Source organism: Aquarana catesbeiana, linkage group LG10 (genome assembly GCF_042186555.1).
Source record: "Aquarana catesbeiana isolate 2022-GZ linkage group LG10, ASM4218655v1, whole genome shotgun sequence".
Taxonomy (NCBI): Eukaryota; Metazoa; Chordata; class Amphibia; order Anura; family Ranidae; genus Aquarana; species Aquarana catesbeiana.
Genome location: NC_133333.1, coordinates 42,039,995 through 42,059,812, shown reverse-complemented (window position 1 = coordinate 42,059,812; position 19,818 = coordinate 42,039,995). Strand labels below are relative to the sequence as shown.

Genomic DNA, 19,818 nt, shown 5'->3' with positions numbered 1-19,818 from the left:
TGCCAACAAATTACCAGGCCAATCTCTCCAGCAAATGTGGCAGTAAGAGGGTTGAGACAAACCATTTACCACTGACTGGGATACTTACAATAATCAGTTTTATGTAAATAAACTAAATTGCGCTAGCAAAAAAAACTTTTCCTTAGTAAAAATTAATTAAAAGTGCTTAGAGAACACAATATGTGTATAAACAATAAGTGCATAAAGTGCTTATACAAAGGTGGAGAAAATATATTAAAAATCAGTGATCATAAGTAAAAAGCCACTCATAATCCGTCCATAATAATATGAATCATTTTGACCAGAAAACAAAAAGTCCACTTCATGTGTTTCATCGCCACACACTAAGGATTGGTACACCAAGATACTTCAGATCAGATGTGCATTGGTAGCGGTGAAGGAAGTAATAGATGTGCGCTTACCCCAAAAGATGGACCTCCCCTGTGGCAAGGTCTTATCCGCTTGCAGATTTCGCCCTCTGCAGGGACCAGCTGTTAGTCTCCTGGTCTTGGCAGCGTGTACCGCCGACTTCCGTATGGCCGGGATGGTCCAACTATCCCAATCTCAAAGGGGGGGACTCAGAAATGGAAAAGTCCACATGCAGGAAAAAACGGCATAAGGAGAAAAAAAACTCCAATAGTGTGATAACGTTTAGAGTATTTATTGGTTAAAGCAAACCACAAGTGAACATTAAAAAATCCAGATATAAAATTCTATTAAAAAAGCCGGCATAATCAAAGGCAGAACGCCCGTGCAAAATAAACTTTCCAGAACACGTGATGGCTAGCACTGCGAGGCCACGCCCTACATGTTTCGTCATACGTGACGTCTACGGGGGCACCGTGCCCCCGTAGACGTCACGTATGACGAAACATTGTTATTGTTTATACACATATTGTGTTCTCTAAGCACTTTTAATTAATTTTTACTAAGGAAAAGTTTTTTTTGCTAGCGCAATTTAGTTTATTTACATGTTTGTCACTTCATAGATATTTGGAGTTTTTTTTGCAGCTGCACCTTTTGTATATATACATTCGTTCTATCACACATTGCTCATTAGCGCAGGTTGATTTCACCATATTCTTAGTAATAATCAGTTTTAAACCATAGATTTAAAACCTTTATATGAAAGGTAAAACATTTACAAAACTGCTTAAAAAGTGTGGGCTGAAAGTGATTGTAAAGGAATATTTGAAAAAAAACAAACAAACAAACATGTCTATACTTACCTGCTCTGTATAATGCAATTAGCCATTTCAAAGTTTTACTGTCACCCCTTCCACTGCACCAATATACCCATTTCTCCTTGCACCCGACATCAACAATGTTGCACAGTCTGAACTAAACTTTAAAACAAGGATGACATCCAACACTTGAAGTTCTCTCAGTGTTGGTTCCCTTAGATGAGATCTCTGATGAAGCCTCTACCAACCCTACCCCGAAGGGCATACTTTCCCTGGGCTGTAACCTCACATAATAGTATTCCATAGGTTATCTTTTCCCATCAACCTCTACCCTAAATTCTTCTGACCCCAGATTATAAAGAAGCTAGTCCTACCAACAGTACCCACACAGGGGAGGGGTTTTGCTAAAAGAAGTATTGCCCCCTACTTACAATAGAAAATTTAGCAACTCATTAGAAGAAGAGCTAAGGGAAAATTTTCTAGTGGGGATAACTGTTCCTATGACGACTCTTCAATCCCTATTCATTTTGGAGAGATTTTTTTTTTTTTTTTCCTGTTCCTTTTTCTAGGACAATAAAAAAAGTGAAGGTTTAAGCAGGTGCTTCCAGAGGGTTCTAAGTATTAAAAATTGTTCTCTTTCTGCTGTGTCATGCTCTGAGGTTCTTCAGGTTAACTGTGTTTATGTATACAGCTGAATGTTACAATGTAGCTTGTGAACATGATACGAATACATAGTAATGAATCCTACCTGTGACAGTGAGCAAGACTTGATTGAAAACCACAAATAACCACAAATAGGCAACCGCAACACACTGTATTCGGGAACAACAGACTCAGGAACATGAAGTGAGCTGAACAGTCAGCCTGGTGACCTAACAGATCGCACACTGGAACTGACAAGGAGCATGAGCGAGTGGGCTGCTTAAATACCCTCCAGGCTACTCCCATAAATTCAGGCCACCAGATTGGCCTTTTATATATATATATATATATATATATATATATATATATATATATATATATATACAGTATCTCACAAAAGTGAGTACACCCCTCACATTTTTGAAAATATCTTATTCTATCTTTTCATGTGACAACACTGAAGAAATGACACTTTGCTACAATGTAAAGTAGTGAGTGTACAGCTTGTATAACTGTGTAAATTTGCTGTCCCCTCAAAATAACTCAACACACAGCCATTAATATCTAAGCCGCTGGCAACAAAAGTGAGTACACCCCTAAGTGAAAATGTCCAAATTGTGCCCAATTAGCCATTTTCCCTCCCTGGTGTCATGTGACTCATTAGTGTTACAAGGTCTCAGGTGTGAATGGGGAGCAGGTGTGTTAAATTTGGTGTTATCACTCTCACTCTCTCATACTGGTCACTGGAAGTTCAACATGGCACTTCATGGCAAAGAACTCTCTGAGGATCTGAAAAAAAGAATTGTTGCTCTACATAAAGATGGCCTAGGCTATAAGAAGATTGCCAAGACCCTGATAAAGAGCTGCAGCCCGGTGGCCAAGACGATACAGCGGTTTAACAGAACAGGTTCCACTCAGAACAGGCCTCGCCATGGTCCACCAAAGAAGTTGAGTGCACATGCTCAGCGCCATATCCAGAGGTTGTCATTGGGAAATAGACGTATGAGTGCTTCCAGCATTGCTGCAGAGGTTAGGCAATCAAAACCAGGTAACTTCCCCCCTCCCCCCAACAAAGTGTCTAAAATTTCAAGGGGGGCAGAAAATCGGAACTTCCCTTTAGAGGTGAAGTTCCACTTTAACCACTTCAGCCCTGGAAGAATTTACCCCCTTCCTGACCAGAGCACTTTTTGCGATTCAGCACTGCGTCGCTTTAACTGACAATTGCAAGGTCGTGCGACGTTGTACCCAAACAAAATTGACGTCCCTTTTTCCCACAAATAGAGCTTTCTTTTGGTGGTATTTGATCACCTCTGCGGTTTTTATTTTTTGCGCTATAAACAAAAAAAGAGCGACAATTATGAAAAAGACGCATTATTTTTTACTTTTTGCTATAATAAATATCCCCCAAAAATATATAAAAAATATTTTTTTTCCTCAGTTTTGTATTCTTCTACATATTTTTGGTAAAAAAAAAAAAAAAATCGCAATAGCGCAATTCCCTGACTGACTGGGAGGGGACTGACTGGAGGAAGTGATGGATCGTGGTTCCTAGCTAATAGGAACACACGATCTGTCACTCCTGTCAGAAGAGAACAGGGAAGTGTATGTTTACATACACTCGTCCCTGTTCTGTCTCTCCTGCTCACGATCGCTCGTGGCCGGTGGTCATCGCGACCGTCGGCCACGGGTTCCGGAACCCCCGCTGTGCAGCAGACGCGTGCGCGCCTGCTCTCCTGACCCCGTATAACTGCGGCGGTTGGTCGTTTAAGGGGTTAAAGGGGAGTTCCAGACGTTTTTCTGTTTATTAAAAGTTAGCAGCAACAAAAAGTGTAGCTGCTGACTTCTAATAAACACACGCTCACCTGTCCGATGATCGTGATACACAGCCGTCCGAACCTTCGGTTCTCTCCATTGCCTCTCCCCAGCGCCGGTGTCTTGCCGAGAAAGTTTCCCCGGCGGGTAAGGACCCCCCTGTACTGCGCAGGCGCAGCGCTTGCACAGTACGAACGACTAAGGAGCCACCGAAAATAGCCGAACATGAAAAACTTCAATCAGCTGTACACGGCGCCTGCGCCCTAGGTCCAGGTTCAAGCCCCACCATCCAAATGGACCTAGAGGGAGAATAAAAAAGTGAAGAGCGAAGCAAGGCCGTGCCCGAAGCGCGGCGAGCGAAGGAGCCCGCGAGGGGCCCTCTTACAGGTGCCGTGTACAGCTGATTTACAACTATTCGGCTTCAGCTATTTCCGCCGGCTCCTACTGCGCAGGCGCAGCGCCTGCGCAGTAGAGGGGGGTCCTTATCCGCCGAGGGGAACTTTCTCGGCAACCGGCATCACAACAGTGGGCAGCTGTGACAGCTTGCGGCCTCCTCAATGGCCGAGCAATCTTCTGGGACCCGTGTGGCCTGAGCGGAAGTGGGAGCTGGGTAACTGTCAAAACTACGTCCCCCCCCCCCCCAAAAAAAAATAACATACCAAATGTGGCATGTAAGGGTGTGAATAGTCCTGGAGTCCTTAAAGTCGACCTTCCCCTTTTGGGTGGAACTTGTTTGCAAACTTTTTTTTTTTTATTTTTTTTATGTACTTTTTGTCTGGTGCATGCAGAGTGCATTGTACAATGTACACTCCCAATATCTCAAAGCTGAAAAGAGTACATCTGAATGCCAGGATGATGCAACTCCGGCAAGCATCCACAGGAGTTACATTATCACTGGCCACCTAGCAAGGAGATGCCAAGTCTAGAACAGGAATTTAAGAAGATGGTAGAAACATGGTAGGAGCACAGACCTGCCATTGCTAGAGGAGGGCAGACTACAAGATATGGAGGTAAATTTTTCTTTAATATACACTGCATATTTTAGCAATATGGCAAATGCTACTAGGAACCCTAGCCATCTAATTTCAACTTTAGTACTCAGCATCTACCAAATACTAAAATGTCATTTCTAAGTGGACCTCATTGCTAACATTGTATAAAGTTTAAATGTTAATCCTGCAGCAAATAGGAAATGTATTGCATTTTTTTTACATACAGAGAGAAAATCGTGGATCCATTCCAACGCCTCCAGAAAATCCTGGACCCAGTGAAAACCATCAAACTGATGAGAGTGTCTATGAGGTATGAAACTGTGAAAAAAATGTAAGGTGTACAATGCTTGGTTACATCATGACTCTGCAGCTGCATTCTCACCATCCTCTTTTGCTACACCTCCATAATATACACATGATATTTTAATCAGCAGACATTTGTCGGTTATATGTTGGGGTGAATATCTAGCTGTGCGCAATATATGTAAATGTTGGCAAAAATGTACAGAAAAATGTTCAAGGTTGCATTGGTTTACTTTTTATAGGCTTTTGTTCCCCTCTACTTTCACCTGTTGATCCTGCCAGTAAATTTGATATTTTTCAATTTCCTGAGCCAATCCATTTACCCACCAACAGGGGTGCTTAACCACTAGGCAACCGCCCTCCGGCCATGTACTGCGGACGAGCGGGCACAGCAGCGAACCTGTACGTCGCTGCCTACATCCGGGTTTAGAGCACTCATGCGTGCCCCCCGGCCGGCCCCTCGCTGTGATTGTACACAGCGGAAGCCTGTCAGCAAGTCCCAGCCACGATTCACGACTGGGACCTGCTGATCGGCTGTGTGCAATCACTGCCCAGAGCTCTGGGTTGTTTACCAGAGGGAGCGATCTGTCAGCAGAGATGAGAAACTGAGAGATCTAGTAGTAACAGCAGCACACTGTACACACATTACACATAGTCAGGCACCTATTTAACCCTTTGATCCCCCTAGATCAGTGTCCTCAAGGCACCCCAACAGGTCATGTTTTCAGGATTTTCCTTCAGATGAAACGGCTTTGGTATTTACTAAATCGCCTGTGCAAAATAATGGAGAGCCTGAAAACATGACCTGCTGGGGCACCTTGAGGACTGGAGTTGAGATACACTGCCCTAGATGTTAACCCCTTCCCAGCCAGAGTCATTAGTACAGTACAGTGACAGTGTATAGTATTATCACTGTATTAGTGTCACTGGTGATGTCAGTCTCAGTTAGTCAGTTCCCCTCCAGCGTCAGTTAGTGTCAGATTGGCTGCTGCACTATTGCAGCTCTGTTAAGTCGCTGATCGCCGCTTTTAGTAGTATAAAAAATTTAAATTCCTTAACCTGGCAGTTATGGAACATCTTCAAATATTCGGAGGAGGGACAAGCCCTCCAGGGCAAGTGATACCACACGACAACAGGTGTTTAGGAATAGAAAATGACAGGTGATAGCCAATATTTGCGTCCATGAATTACCACCCTTTGTCTCCCTGCCCTTCACCTCTCCCCCATACCCTCTCTCATTCCTCCCCTCCCTTCCCTCCACCCCTACCACTTCCTTTTTCTTTTTCTGTCTTTTTTCGGGTCTTGCCCACTACTACTCTACTCTTCTCTCTCTGCTATTCTGTCTCTCCTTCCTTCAAAAAAAATATAAAACCAACAGGGAATCGCTCACAAAGGGAATATGATATCCCGACATATTATTATCAAAACGCAAGTAATACAAATAGACAGAGAATTTGGAGAAGACGGGTCATATGTAAGGCCACTGGAATACTATCAATAAGTCACTCAAAACTGTTATATTTCTCCATGCCGCACAAGTTCTATAGCAATGTAAACCCTCTCTTCTCGTTTTACGCTTTTGTAGTGTAATTACTATACACATGCATCTTTGTCTTTATGGATGTTTACAAGTGAAAATATCTTGTTGTTTGTCCCGGTGAACCGGTTTTCTGATATAAATAAACAATTAAAAAAATTTTTTTAAAAATGAAATTCCAGTACATATACACCATAGTTTGTAGGTGCTATAATTTTCAAACAAACCAATCAATATACGCTTACTGGGATTTTTTTTTCTCAAAAACATGTAGCAGAATACATATTGCCCTAAATTTATGAAGAAATGTTTTTTTTTTTTTTTTATTTATTGGATGTGTTTTATAGCAGAAAGTAAAAAGTGTTTTTTTTTTTTTTTTAATTTAGGTCTTTTTATATAAAGACGTTTATATCATAAAAAAATAAAAAAAACTAGTGGTGATCAAGTACCATCAAAAGAAAACTCTATTTGTGTGAAAAAAAAATGATAAAAATTTTGTTTGACCGCGCAATTACCAGTTAAAGTAGCGCAGTGCTGAATAGCAAAAAATGGCCTGGTCATGAGAGCCGTCTTAACTGGTTCAACAAAAGTAGGTCCCACTTTGAAAATGGTCCCTGCACTACTTTAGTCCGACTTTGATCTGAACTTTGGTCCCAAAAAATGGCGTGGAGTCCCCTCCAAAATCCATATCAGACCCTTACCCGAGCATACAGCCCGCCAGGTCAGGAAAAGGGGTGGGGATAAGCAAGCGCCCCACCGAACCATACCAGGCCACATGCCCTCAACATGGGGGGGTTGGTGCTTTGGGGCAGGCGGCCCTGTGCCACCCCCCACCCCAAAGCACTTTGTCCCCATGTTGATAGGGACAAGCGCCTCTTACCGACAACCCTAGCAGTTGGTTGTCGGGGTATGTGGGGGGCTTATCGGAATCTGGAAGCCCTTTAACAAGGGGGCCCCCAGATACCGCCCCCCCACCCTATGTGAATGAGTATGGGGGACACTGTACCCCTACCCATTCACCTAAAAAAAAGTGTACCTCGTACGAATTCACATAGGGTGGGGGGCCGGGATCTGAGGGCCCCCTTGTTAAAGGGGGCTTCCAGATTCTGATAAGCCCCCCTGCAGACCCTGACAACCTATGGCCAGGGTTGTCGGGAAGTGGTCCTTGTCCCCATCAACATGGGGACAAGGTGCTTTGGGGTTGGGGGGCGTAGAGCCCCATGTTGAGGGCATGTGGCCTGGTATGGTTCAGGAGGGGGGGCACTCGCTTGTCCCCTCCCCCTTTCCTGAAATGCCAGACTGCATGCTCAGATAAGGGTCTGGTATAGATTTTGGGGGGACTCCGCGCCTTTTTTTGGCGTGGGGAGTTCCCCTTAAAATCTATGCCAGACTGAAGGGTCTGGTATGGTCTTGGAGGGGGAACCCATACCATTTTTTTTTTTCAATATAGCGAGGAGTTTCCCCTAAAGATTCATACCAGACCAAGTCAGATCCACAGTCATACGACGGTGGTGTTGTACTAGTGTGAACCCGGCCTCACACAGCTTTCCAATCAGGCCCACCTGTCAGTTTTTCAGGTGGACCTGATCGGAGCCTCCATTCACCCCTATGGGGCAGCGGAAATCAGCAGTGACATGTCCGCTTACACCCTATGAAATACAGACGGATGGAAACCCTATTTTCCATCCATCTGGCGGATCAGATCGGATGAAAACAGACAGGCTGTCTGTTTTCTTCCGATCTCCCCATAGAGGATAACGGGGGCTCTGACAGGTCCATCTCTGCACAGTGAGTGGAGACGGACCTGTCATCTGCCTGCTCAGCGGGGATCAGTGGATCAATCTCCCACTTTGCAAAGTGGAGTCCGTTGGGCGGATTGCCCGTGTGAAAGGGGCCTTATACAAAGGAAAAAAAAACTTTACATAACTGTTTAAAAGGTGTTTGCTGAAGTTGGGTTTTCATTTTTTAGTCACTTATGTGAAGTGTACTCAGGTGTGACCTAAGTACACAGCGGGTGGGGGGACAACTCAACCCTAGACCTCCTCTCTGCTCCTCAGATCTCCCAAAAAACCCTTTGCCACTTTCCCTCCTTAGATCCTTTTCCACAAACATTGCATACATTTTGTTTCAGTGCACCGTGCATGCTACTGTAGCGATGGCCCCGCGGGGTTGCTACGTGTTACAGCATCCACACATTTCACCCTGTTGCCAGACTGGGGATTGAACTTGGTTGAGCAAAAGGGACATGGGATGCATATAGGATAAATTGTACTTTGTAGAATAAAACTAACTGCATCACACTCAGGGCTTTTTTTCTCAGAGAATAGGTGCAGGAACTCCCCCTTTCTGAGCCACCCCTTTTCTCCACCCCTACCCACCTCCGAGCACTATTCCTTGGTTCCATCCCCTACCCACTTCCCAGTACTGCCCTTTTAGACAATACAGAACCAAGTATCAATTTGTGGTGCTAAGTAATCCGTAAGGACTTTGGTAATTATAACAAGAAAAGCAGTAAAATAGAACCCCTGTAGCCAGTAACAATAGAGCCCCTGCCACCAACAATAGAGCCGCCGCCAGCAACAATAGACCACCCCACCACAAAAAATCCCCCCCAGCAACAATAGACTCCCAGCAGCAACAGCAGATCTCCCCACAGCCAGCATCAATAGATTCTCCGGCAGCCAGCAACAATAGACCCCTCCATCAACAGTAGATCTCTCCCAGCAACAACTGACCCCCCAGTAATATAAGACCCACCCCCAGCAACAGTAGGTCTTCCACCAGCAACACTAGACTTCCTCAGAAACAATAGACCCCATACAAAAATAGATACCCTCCAGCTAGAATAGATCCCCTAGCAGTGAGTATCAATAGACCCTGCAGCACACCCCAGCACCACTTGCTGTCAGTGGTGAAGGTGCCGGAACTGCATTCCCCCGCGTTCCCGCTGAATAAAAACGCCCTGGTCATACTTCTCAGCAGAACAAGATGGCTGACCCTAAACTTGACAGACTTTTACCTCAGAACACTTCTTCCAGCACACTTCCTCCAGCACACTACTTCACTGTCCAATTTTAGTATCCTGTTACACCGTCAGCATGGCTAGGCCTCACTCTGAATAAGTCCCAGTGTCTTTAATTGATAGCCCTTTGTAGGCTGGGATCTGCAGTACCCCTTTGTGGCAGCAACAGATTTACTTGAGAAGACTAAATGGTGATGGACTACTGATCCCAGCAAGTCCAACTTGCAAATCCTGCCTGCCCTCTGGCTCTACATCCAGCTCCCCTGGCATGTCTCTTCCAGAGCTTTCCACTGTGCTTTCCACTCACCGACACCTGCCCTGGATCCTTCCTGAATGACTTTACTCCAGACATGCGGACCAACTGTCTCCCCCAGCTCCTGTTCCAGGACACCTTTCCATGACTGTGTAAGGAGAGGCTCCCTCCCAGCTCCCGAGCTCCCCGCCTGAGGTACACCACCCCCCCAGAAAGGGGGGATCCCTCAGACACGACAGTCTAACACTCCATCATCCAGTTTCACCCAGCCGATAACTCCTTCCCCAGCAGGCTGACCATGGGTATATGTAGGAGGCCTGCCCCTGCCAATCCTAGTTGGGGATTGGTCAGAGCTCCTCACATGCACCCCATGTCACTCCAGCTCTCTGCCCTGTCCCTTTTCCAGAACCTTCTCCCTGGAAACAGAGGAGGCGCCCAAGAGCTAAAGTACATGTCAGTCACCTACTAAACCACTCCCCTGCCCCCAGATCAAAAACAAACAGGCCTAGCTCACAGCATAGGCCTGCTTAAATTTACCTGCGCTGGCAGCTTGCACAAAACCTACACTAGCACCTACCTACCTAAGGTAGAGGATGCTACACTAACATCAGTTCCATCTCCTACTCCACATAGGGAAGTGGGTAGGGTTGCCAAATCATCCCTTTAAACCCAAACACATATGAATTACACAGGTTCTGAGGCTAATTTAATGCAGATAAAACACCAAGTGAGTTTAATTACAATCTTAATCAGGCACAGAACAGTGTAATTCATGTGTGTTCAGTTTTAAAGGGGTAAGGTGACAAAACTAGAAGGGGGAGGGTATGTAGTTTGCAATTCTCACCCTGGGCACCTGACAACCTTGTCCCTGAAGTTGGCTCATCTAACACTGACTTCTCCACAGTTTGACCATGCTACTGCCCAAGGGTGTCTACACTGATCCTCCATAAAAAAAGTGGAGGAGTGAGCATAGTCACCTTAAGACAGGAAGTGTAATACTGGCTGGACCAACAGGGGAAAATAACGTAAAGAAGCCTTAAAGGAAACTAATGCAGCCACCTCATCTAAGGATTGGTAAGCTGCAACCACTCAAGTAGTTAAAGTATATGTAGTGTTTTGAGTTTTGAGAAGTTTTGTTATTGCTTCCTGTTTCCCACTGGGGAGAGTTATCCCTCTAATTGCCCTGGTGACCATTATCATTAAATCAGGAAATAAGAGGAAACCCAGTAATTTTCAGTTTTCATCAGAGAAAGAGGTAAGGAAAAACATTCTAGTAAGGTCACCTGTTCCTACGACAGCTCTATAAATGGGAATTCTATTCAAGAGAAGCTCCAGCCCCCCACCAATAAATTAAAAGTCAGCAGCTACAAATACTATAGCTGCTGACTTTTAATATGAGGATACTTACCTGTCCAGGAATCCTGCGATGTTGGCACCCCAGCCAATTTTTTAATTGCCTCTCGTGTGCTGCCGCCATTACTTGTAAGGGAAACTGGCAGTGAAGCCTTGTGGCTTCACAGCCGGTTCCCTACTGCTCATGCGTGAAGCGTGCTGCGCTTCCTGTAATGACAGGCTGCTAGAGAAACCTTTGTTACCCTTGGTAACCACTGTAGCTTCACAAACTCCTTGTACTGTTGTCTTTGTACTCCAATGTACCTAGTGACCCGAGCTGTAGATTACGTGTGTTGGGTACTTACATTGCAGCCCTTTAGTAACTTCAAACCAGACAAAGGCAAAGTTTCAAACATTTCCTTAAGCATGTTCATGTGGCAGGTGAGACAACCTCTTGCAGCGAGGGAGATGTTGTCGAAGCTCCTTCGCCCGCGATCCGTCTCCCATAGTGATGGGAGCACATCTGCATTTCCAAGGCCCTCAGCCTGCACACAGGTATGGAAGAGTTATGCCCTGTACACACGGTCAGATTTTCAGACGGAAAATGTGTGATCGGAGCTTGTTGTCGGAAATTCCGACCGTGTGTGGGCTCCATCGGACTTTTTCCATCGGATATTCCGACACACAAAGTTTGAGAGCAGGCTATAAAATTTTCCGACAACAAAATTTGATTTGATTGATTTCAATTCCGACCATGTGTGAACAATTCCGACGCACAAAGTGCCACGCATGCTCAGAATAATTTCCAAGACGGAACAGCTCAGGCTGGTAAAATTAGCGTTCGGAATGGATATAGTACTTTCGTCACGCTGCAATGTTTTAAAATGTTTAATGCAGCGCACTCTGTTCTTCTTTATAATGCTAGAAGAATGAAGTTGTTTTGCTGCTCAATATTCACACAGAGTTTTCACAAACTTCTTTCTTTATTATTTATCAATATAATATTTTTATTTGTCACATCTACCAAAAAAATATTATTATTATTATTTTTTGGATGTTTTTATATTAAATATGTTTTTTTGGATTTTTAAAAGCCTGATTTTGTGTTTTATTTTTCTTTTTTTTTTACTCCAGAATAGTTTTGTGTGTGTATTGTGTGTCAAGTTACCACAACACCATTATGATCTTGTATTATTTAATCTCAAGGAGGTTGCTTGGTGTTGGTGTCTCTTGTTAATTTCACATTGTATTTTTGAAATGTACCTGCCTCCTCACAAACAAACTGTCCTTTTTGAAGGAAAACACACATAGGCGAGTATAATAAATCAAATTAAAAATTTATTAAGGGCTCATAACCAAAGAAAGAGGGAGGCAACGGTGGAGAAACAGCAGAAATTGGCGAAGCCTTTGGCCCCCAGGGCACACATCAAGTATTTCCAGGCAAAATTGGTGGCCTGAGGAGTCCATATATAAGGGAGTACAATCTGGTCCAGAAGTCCAAGAGAATCATGAACAGCAGCAGATGACATGCATGTCCCCAGGCTGTGGTCATACAAGAGCCTGCATCTTTTGTCAGACCAGACTGAACCCAGGCCATCACTCTCTGGTCTTCCTTCCACGCTTCCTTCCACGCTGTGTCTGTGGTGGTGTAGTTGTGGCAGGAGGAGGAGGAGGAGGAGGAGAAGGATGGTCCAACTCACTCAGCTGGGTATTGGGTGTGATTTCGCCCCTCAACCCCTTAGTTAATGTTTGATAAATGATTTCCTCACACATGAGGCGTTGGCCCTCCTGCATGTCCTGCAGTTTGGTGGTAGCCATGGAGGCAAAGGCCTCTTCATGAGTGGGGGTGGCTCTCAGGGACGCAGAAGCCTCGTGAATCAGCCTGAGTGCTGAATCCTGCACGTTACTCCTCTTCCTGGGTCTTTTGTTTTTGGAAGGCAGAGGGGAGGGACCTGCGATTCTGTGAGGCTCCTACTGGGCCCGGCCTTCTCCTGGCTGCCAATTAGCCCCGCCTCCTTCTGGTGACCACTAAACCCCGCCTCCTCCTGTGTGCTGCATTCCACAGCCTCCTCCTGTGTGCCACATTCCACAGCCTCCTCCTGGCTGAGGTCTTCCTGTGTATGAAAAAGGGACATAGTTTTAGTTTTTTCTTCATCAATCACACACAATTTTTATCTCATGACTGTTGCAAATTGAATGTTAACAAATATAAAAGATTATCATTCTGAGCCCAGCATTTTTCATTCTTGTCCCAATTATTTTTGCCCACTACTGTCTATTGATATGTAAAACACTTTATTAAATCAGCAATTAGTGATCAATAATAACATCTAGTAAACATCATTTATTTTTTGACCAGAAATCTGTAGAACAATGCTATACATGGCTCCAGCTGGGCTCCTCCACTTCTTCCTGGCTGGAAGGCTCAGGTTGGACATCGGAAGCCTCAGCTGGGGTGGAAGATAGGGTGGAAGGAAGCGTGGAAGGAAGAGTGGAGAGGGATTCCCTGACTTCAGTGTGGTCTGACTGAAATCGCAGTCTCTCATAGTACCACATCCTGGGGACATAAATGTCATCTGCTGCAGCTCCGGATCTCTGGGAATCCTGGACCTTATTGCACTCCCTAAGATAAGTGCTCCTCAGGCCACCAATTTGGCTTTTAAATAGGGGATGGTTGCTGTGGGGACCACCGGCTTCACCAACTCCAGCAGTTTCTCCAGCGCTGCCTGCCTCTTTTGTTTATGATTATAATGTGGATGTTTTACCTACCACAGACAGGGCAGCTCCCTGTATTTGTCTATGAACAGGGGGAGAAAGTTGTGGTCATTGAAGCCATCCATTTTATCTGCAATACACAAGACAAACCCTAATGTCAGGCTAAAGTTTCCTAATCTTGTCCCAATATAGGCCTCAATCTCTAAGCAGTATAGGCCCAAGTTTAAATGTTACCTTTGTTATCACGATCGGCGCTTCCTATACTCCTTCCTCCGCTCACAGATCGTACGTACGATGCACGCGTGTTATGCTTTATATACACTGCCCATGCGGGAAACTCCGCCCGCCCCTGACGTTCTTTCTAGTCTATTCCCCGCCCCTTCTCGTTCGGCGCAGTGGGGGAGAGCACATGGCGGAGACAGAGCAGGTGCGTGCTAATTACAGCAACGAGGAGGAGGAGGAGGAGGAGGAAAGCCCGGAGCCAGAAACGTCAGGATCCCAGAGGAGACGATTTAAGGCATCGAATATGACCTTTGTGGAGATGGTGGAGATGGTGGACATCTTGAAAAGGACCGAATATGATGGGAAGTATGGACCTTACCCCAACCCCAATGTCAGAAAGGCCAAGATAATGGCGAACGTTGTGAAGAGTCTGCACAGAAATTTTGGGGTATGTCGATCCAAGGATCAACTGAGGAAGCGGTGGTCGGACCTCAAATTAAGGGAGCACGATCAGTATAGAAGGATCAGGAGAGTGCTGCAAAAAAGTAAGTAGTTGTCCTGTGTTCCTATTCTTTATTTTTATGACGTTCGTACTGCTCCATGTGCTTTTCTTTACTGTTGTACAGTTTAAAATGGCAAATTTCATGTTCATGGACACATTATTCGTTCGTAGGAAACATTATTCGTTCGGCCAATAAAACACCATGTTTTGTCCAGATGCAGTTCAATACATTTTTTCTGGCCTACTTCTCTTAAAATAATTTTGGTGTCTAGATGGGTTTGTAACTAGAATGAACTGCAAACTAGATTCTGTGTAAGGAGAGGACACTCAGCAGCTGTTTACACATCTGGACACTGGAGCACTAGTGTGCACCAGAACACCCTTTTTATTAGGGGGCCCACGCAGGTGCTCCAGTGTATACTATAGGGGTGTCTCCATCTGTGAAGCTTGTACAAAACAGGTAAGTATTCAAGCTTTACAAAGGACAAAAATATTTCTTCATCTTGGAACTCTGCCAAAACAGACAATTGTACCCCACTTCCAGGCAATGTTTTATATTCCTATTTCTGCCATCAAATATCTGTGTGCCAAGTATACCTATTTTTTTACATGGGGGAGAAAAGACACGGAGGACACCACTCATCAGAGGAGACCACAGACCCCCCACCTCAGGAAAAAGTGGAAATCCCTCAAAGACAAGCAGAGGAGGAGGAGGGAGACGTTGTGGAAATTGTCACCACAACAGGTGAGTGTCTGCAACCACAGGCTCAGGTAAGAGATGGATGCCGGCATATTTATAATACATGGTGTGTTTTTTTTTTTTATATATGTTTAGGTGATCGTGATGTTGTGGATGAAGGTCATTTCACCAGTGAAAATGCCCAGATCCTGATCGGGGAGATCATGGGGTGTAATAGGGACTTGGAAAACATCAAGCAAAACATCAATGATGTTCAAAACAAAATGAAGAACATCATTGATGTTTTAGGGAGAACTTAAAACCCCTCAAAATCCCGAATTATTTCAGTTTTTTTGTCCGGAAAATTTTTTGAACATATTTTGATATATTCTCGAAAAGCCAAATTTTGAAGATGCATACAGTGTGTCAACATGTGCTATCTGCCATCACGGGAGATCAATGTATGCGTTTGGGGGTGCAACCCCTTCCTCAATAATAAAGTAGCTGAGTAGTTGCACCCACAAAACACATCCCTTGATCCCCCATGATGGCAGCTAGCACATGTTGACATTTGGCAATTTGTGTGCATCTTCAAAATTTGGCTTTTCCAGGGGTGACATCACCCCATGTGAACGCAATATCAAACACAGTTTATAAATACTCATGTCTGATATTGCCTTCAATTTCTATAAAAGTTGAACTTTGTAAGTCCCAGATTTATGTATTTATTGCTGGTTTGAAACATGCCTGTTTTACCTTAAAAGGCAATTTCTACTTTTTATTAATGTGACCTAAAAATTTGTTATACAACAAACATGTTGGTTTGTTTTAAAAATCTTTTATAAATGCACATGTGATTTTGCTTGGATTAAAAAGATTGATAATCAACAATGTGTGGCTTCTTCTTTCAATGCTCATAAACATTTTTTGTGGTAAAATTGGTGTTTTCAGTGTCAGTGGGGGTTATTTCCTAAGGGCAAATCCACTTTGCACTACAAGTGCAGTTTCAGTCCAGTCTCAAGTGCACTTGTAGTGCAAAGTGTCGTTGCCTTTAGTAAATAACACCCAAGAGTGCTTTATAATTTTACAGAATCACGCCATTTTCAGGACTCCCCAAATTTCAGTCAGGGTCAGCTAAAAGAAAGACAAGCCGTAAATGTAAACAAATATTTGTTCAGTTTCAAAAAAAAATTATTTTAAAAATGTCTCATATACTGATGGCCCCCCTACCCGCAAAGTATTCCATGTATCTTAGATGGACCTCGTGGGAACTCAGGGGGGGCAAGCCAGGACGGCCAGCTTCAAGTGCCGTCAGGGTTGGTTCATTAACCACTTGACAACTGGGCACTTAAACCCCCTTCCTAACCAGACCAATTTTTAGCTTTCGGTGCTCTCACATTTTGAATGACAATTACTCAGTCATACAACACTGTACCCATATGAAATTTTTGTCCTTTTTTTCACACAAAAAGAGCTTTCTTTTAGTGGTATTTAATCACCGTTGGTTTTTTTATTTTTTGCGCTATAAAAGAAAAAAGACTGAAAATTTGGTAAAAAAATGAAATTTTCTTTGTTTCTGTTATAAAATTTAGCAAATTTGTAATTTTTCTTCGTAAATTTTGGCCACAATTTATACTGCTACATATCTTTGGTAAAAATAAGGAGACAATTGGTGTATATTATTTGGTCTTTGTGAAAGTTATAGAGTCCAAAAGCTATGGTGCCAATATCTGAAAATTGATCACTCCTGAATTACCGACGGCCTATCTATATTCTTAAAACCCTAACATGCCAGAAAAGTACAAATACCCCCCAAATGACCCCTTTTTGGAAAGAAGACATTCCAAGGTATTTAGAAAGATGCATGGTGAGTTTTTTGAAGTTGTCATTTTTTCCCACAATTCTTTGCAAAATCAAGATTTTTTTTTTCTTTTTTTTTTTTTCACAAAAATTGTCATATTAGCAGGTTATTTCTCACACACCGCATATGCATACCACAAATTCGACCCCAAAACACATTCTGTTATTACTCCTGAGTATGGCGATACCACATGTGTGAGACTTTTACACGGCGTGGCCACATTTTGAGGCCCAACATGCAGGAGAGCACCTTCAGGCGTTCTGGAGCACCCAGGCCAATTCTGACATTTCTCTCCTACATGTAAAAATCATCATTTATTTGCTAGAAAATTACATAGAACCCCAAAACATTATATATGTTTTTTTTAGCAAAGACCCTAGAGAATACAATGGCGGTCATTGCAACTTTTTATCTCGCACAGTATTTGCGCAGCAATTTTTTGAACGCTTTTTTTGGGGGAAAAAAACAGTTTTGTGCTTTAAAAAAAAACAAAACAGTAAATTTGGCCCAATGTTTTTACATAATGTGAAAGATGAAGTTACGCCGAGTAAATAGATACCTAACATGTCACCCTTCAAAATTGCACACGCTCATGGAATGGCGCCAAACTTCGCTACTTAAAAATCCCCATAGGCGATGCTTTAAAATTTTTTACTGGTTACATGTTTTGAGTTACAGAGGAGGTCTAGGGCTAAAATTATTGCTCTCGCTCTAATGTTCGCACCGATACCTCACATGTGTGGTTTGAACACCGTTTTCATATGTGGGCAGGACTTACATGTGCATTCGCTTCTGCATACGAGCACACGGACAAGGACGCTTTAAAAAAATGTTTTTTTCTTTTTATTGTTCATTTTACTTTATTTATTTTAGTTTGACACTTTTTTCTCAAAAAAAAAATTTTTTGATCACTTTTATTCCTATTACAAGGAATGTAAACATCCCTTGTAATAGGAATATGGTATGACAGGTGCTCTTTACAGTGAGATATGGGGTCAGTAAGACCCCACATCTCACCTCTAGGCTGGGAAGCCTGAAATAAAAAAAAAAAGATCCTTGTTTCGATCATAGCGGTGAGTCGGTAGAAGCACCGGAGGGCGGCGGGAAGGGGGGGCGTCCCCTCTCGCCTCCCATAAGAACGATCAAGCAGTGGAACAGCCGCTATGATTATTCCTATGGCTGGGTATTGCAGAGTATGGCTGGGTATTGCAGAGTATGACTGGGTATGACTGGGTATGGCTGGGTATTGCGGAGTAGTGCAGGGTATTGCAGAGTATTGCAGAGTATTGCAGGGTATTGCGGAGTATTGCGGGGTATTGCAGAGTATTGTAGAGTATTGCGGGTGTTGCGGAGTAGTGCAGAGTATTGCGGGGTATTGCAGAGTATTGCGGGGTATTGCAGAGTATTGCAGGGTAGTGCAGAGTATTGCAGGATATTGCAGAGTATTGCGGGGTATTGCAGAGTATTACAGGGTAGTGCTGGGTATTGCAGAGTATTGTGGGGTATTGCAGACTATTATGGGGTATTGCAGAGTATTGTGAGGTATTGCAGAGTATTGCGGGGTATTGCAGAGTATTGCGGGGTATTGCAGAGTATTGTGGGGCATTGCAGAGTAGTGCAGAGTATTGCAGGGTAGTGCTGGGTATTGCAGGGCATTAGAGTATGGAGGAATGGCTGAGCATGGATGGATGGATCCATGGATGTGATTGTATTTGTCACTGAGCAGCGCTGTGGGCACTACAGATCCAGCCAACAGCGCTGCTGCCATCCGATCCCTCCCCCTCTCCTCTCCCTCTGTACCGATCAGTACACAGAGGGGAGGGAGGAACCGGCGTCATGACATGACTCTGGTTTGTTTACATGTGATCGCTCTGTCATTTGACAGAGCAATCACATGGTAAACGGCCGCGATCAGCGGCCATTTCCTGTGACCCGTGATGCGCCGGGTCCTCTGGACCCAGCGGTCACGGATGTTCTCGGGTGCGCGCCCCAGGGGGCGCGCGAGAGCAGGATTCTGGTAGGACGTCCATGGACACCCACCCAGAATAAGCCGACCGCTCTGCAGCTGTCTTTCGGCTATGGCCCGGTCCACCATCTGACATCCGGCCATTCTTCCCCATGTCCACATACAGGAACTTGTAAGTAGCCGACATCACCGCCAACATCACAATACTATTGAACCCCTTGTAGTTGTAATAGTATGACCCCGAGTTGGGTGGTGGGACGATGTGGACGTGTTTCCCATCAATTGCCCCTCTGCAGTTAGGAAAGTCCCACCGCTGGGCAAAGTGGGAGGCCACAGTCTGCCATTCCTGTGGGTTGGAAGGAAACTGTGGAGTCAAACAAGAAAAAAAAAATAATAATTTTGCACATAAACATGGAAAGCAGATTAGACACAAACATTCTTGGCCAACACCAGTATAACATTTATTTTAGGGAGTATTTAAATACAAAGGTATAAGGTCCACCTATCAGATTCCTCCCCCCTCCCTCTCATGGGCCATTTAAAAAAATGTATGGGGGGGGGATGTTTTGGACAGGTAACCCTCTCCACTTCATTAAGAGATGAATGCCTAAATAATGTGTATTACTTTGCCCAGCCCCTCCCTACTTACACTATTGGCAGCCCGCTGGACAGGTAAGAAGTGTCATAATACAAAGAGATAAATACACACTGTACACATTTTAGCACATTTTTACATTCTGCTATTACCTATCAAGATAATAATAGGATACAAAAACTTTAAACAGTACCATTTGAA

At 44.0% G+C, this 19,818-nt stretch overlaps 1 protein-coding gene across 1 annotated transcript in view; it reads left to right on the top strand.

The window, feature by feature from the left end:
- Nucleotides 1-19,818, top strand: part of LOC141110629 (cell adhesion molecule CEACAM1-like) — a 106,981-nt gene that overhangs the window by 71,810 nt on the left and 15,353 nt on the right. The window contains exon 9 of the mRNA XM_073602076.1: nucleotides 4,857-4,940. Within this exon, the coding sequence (XP_073458177.1) occupies nucleotides 4,857-4,940 (84 nt within the window). The remainder of the gene's footprint in view (nucleotides 1-4,856; nucleotides 4,941-19,818) is intronic.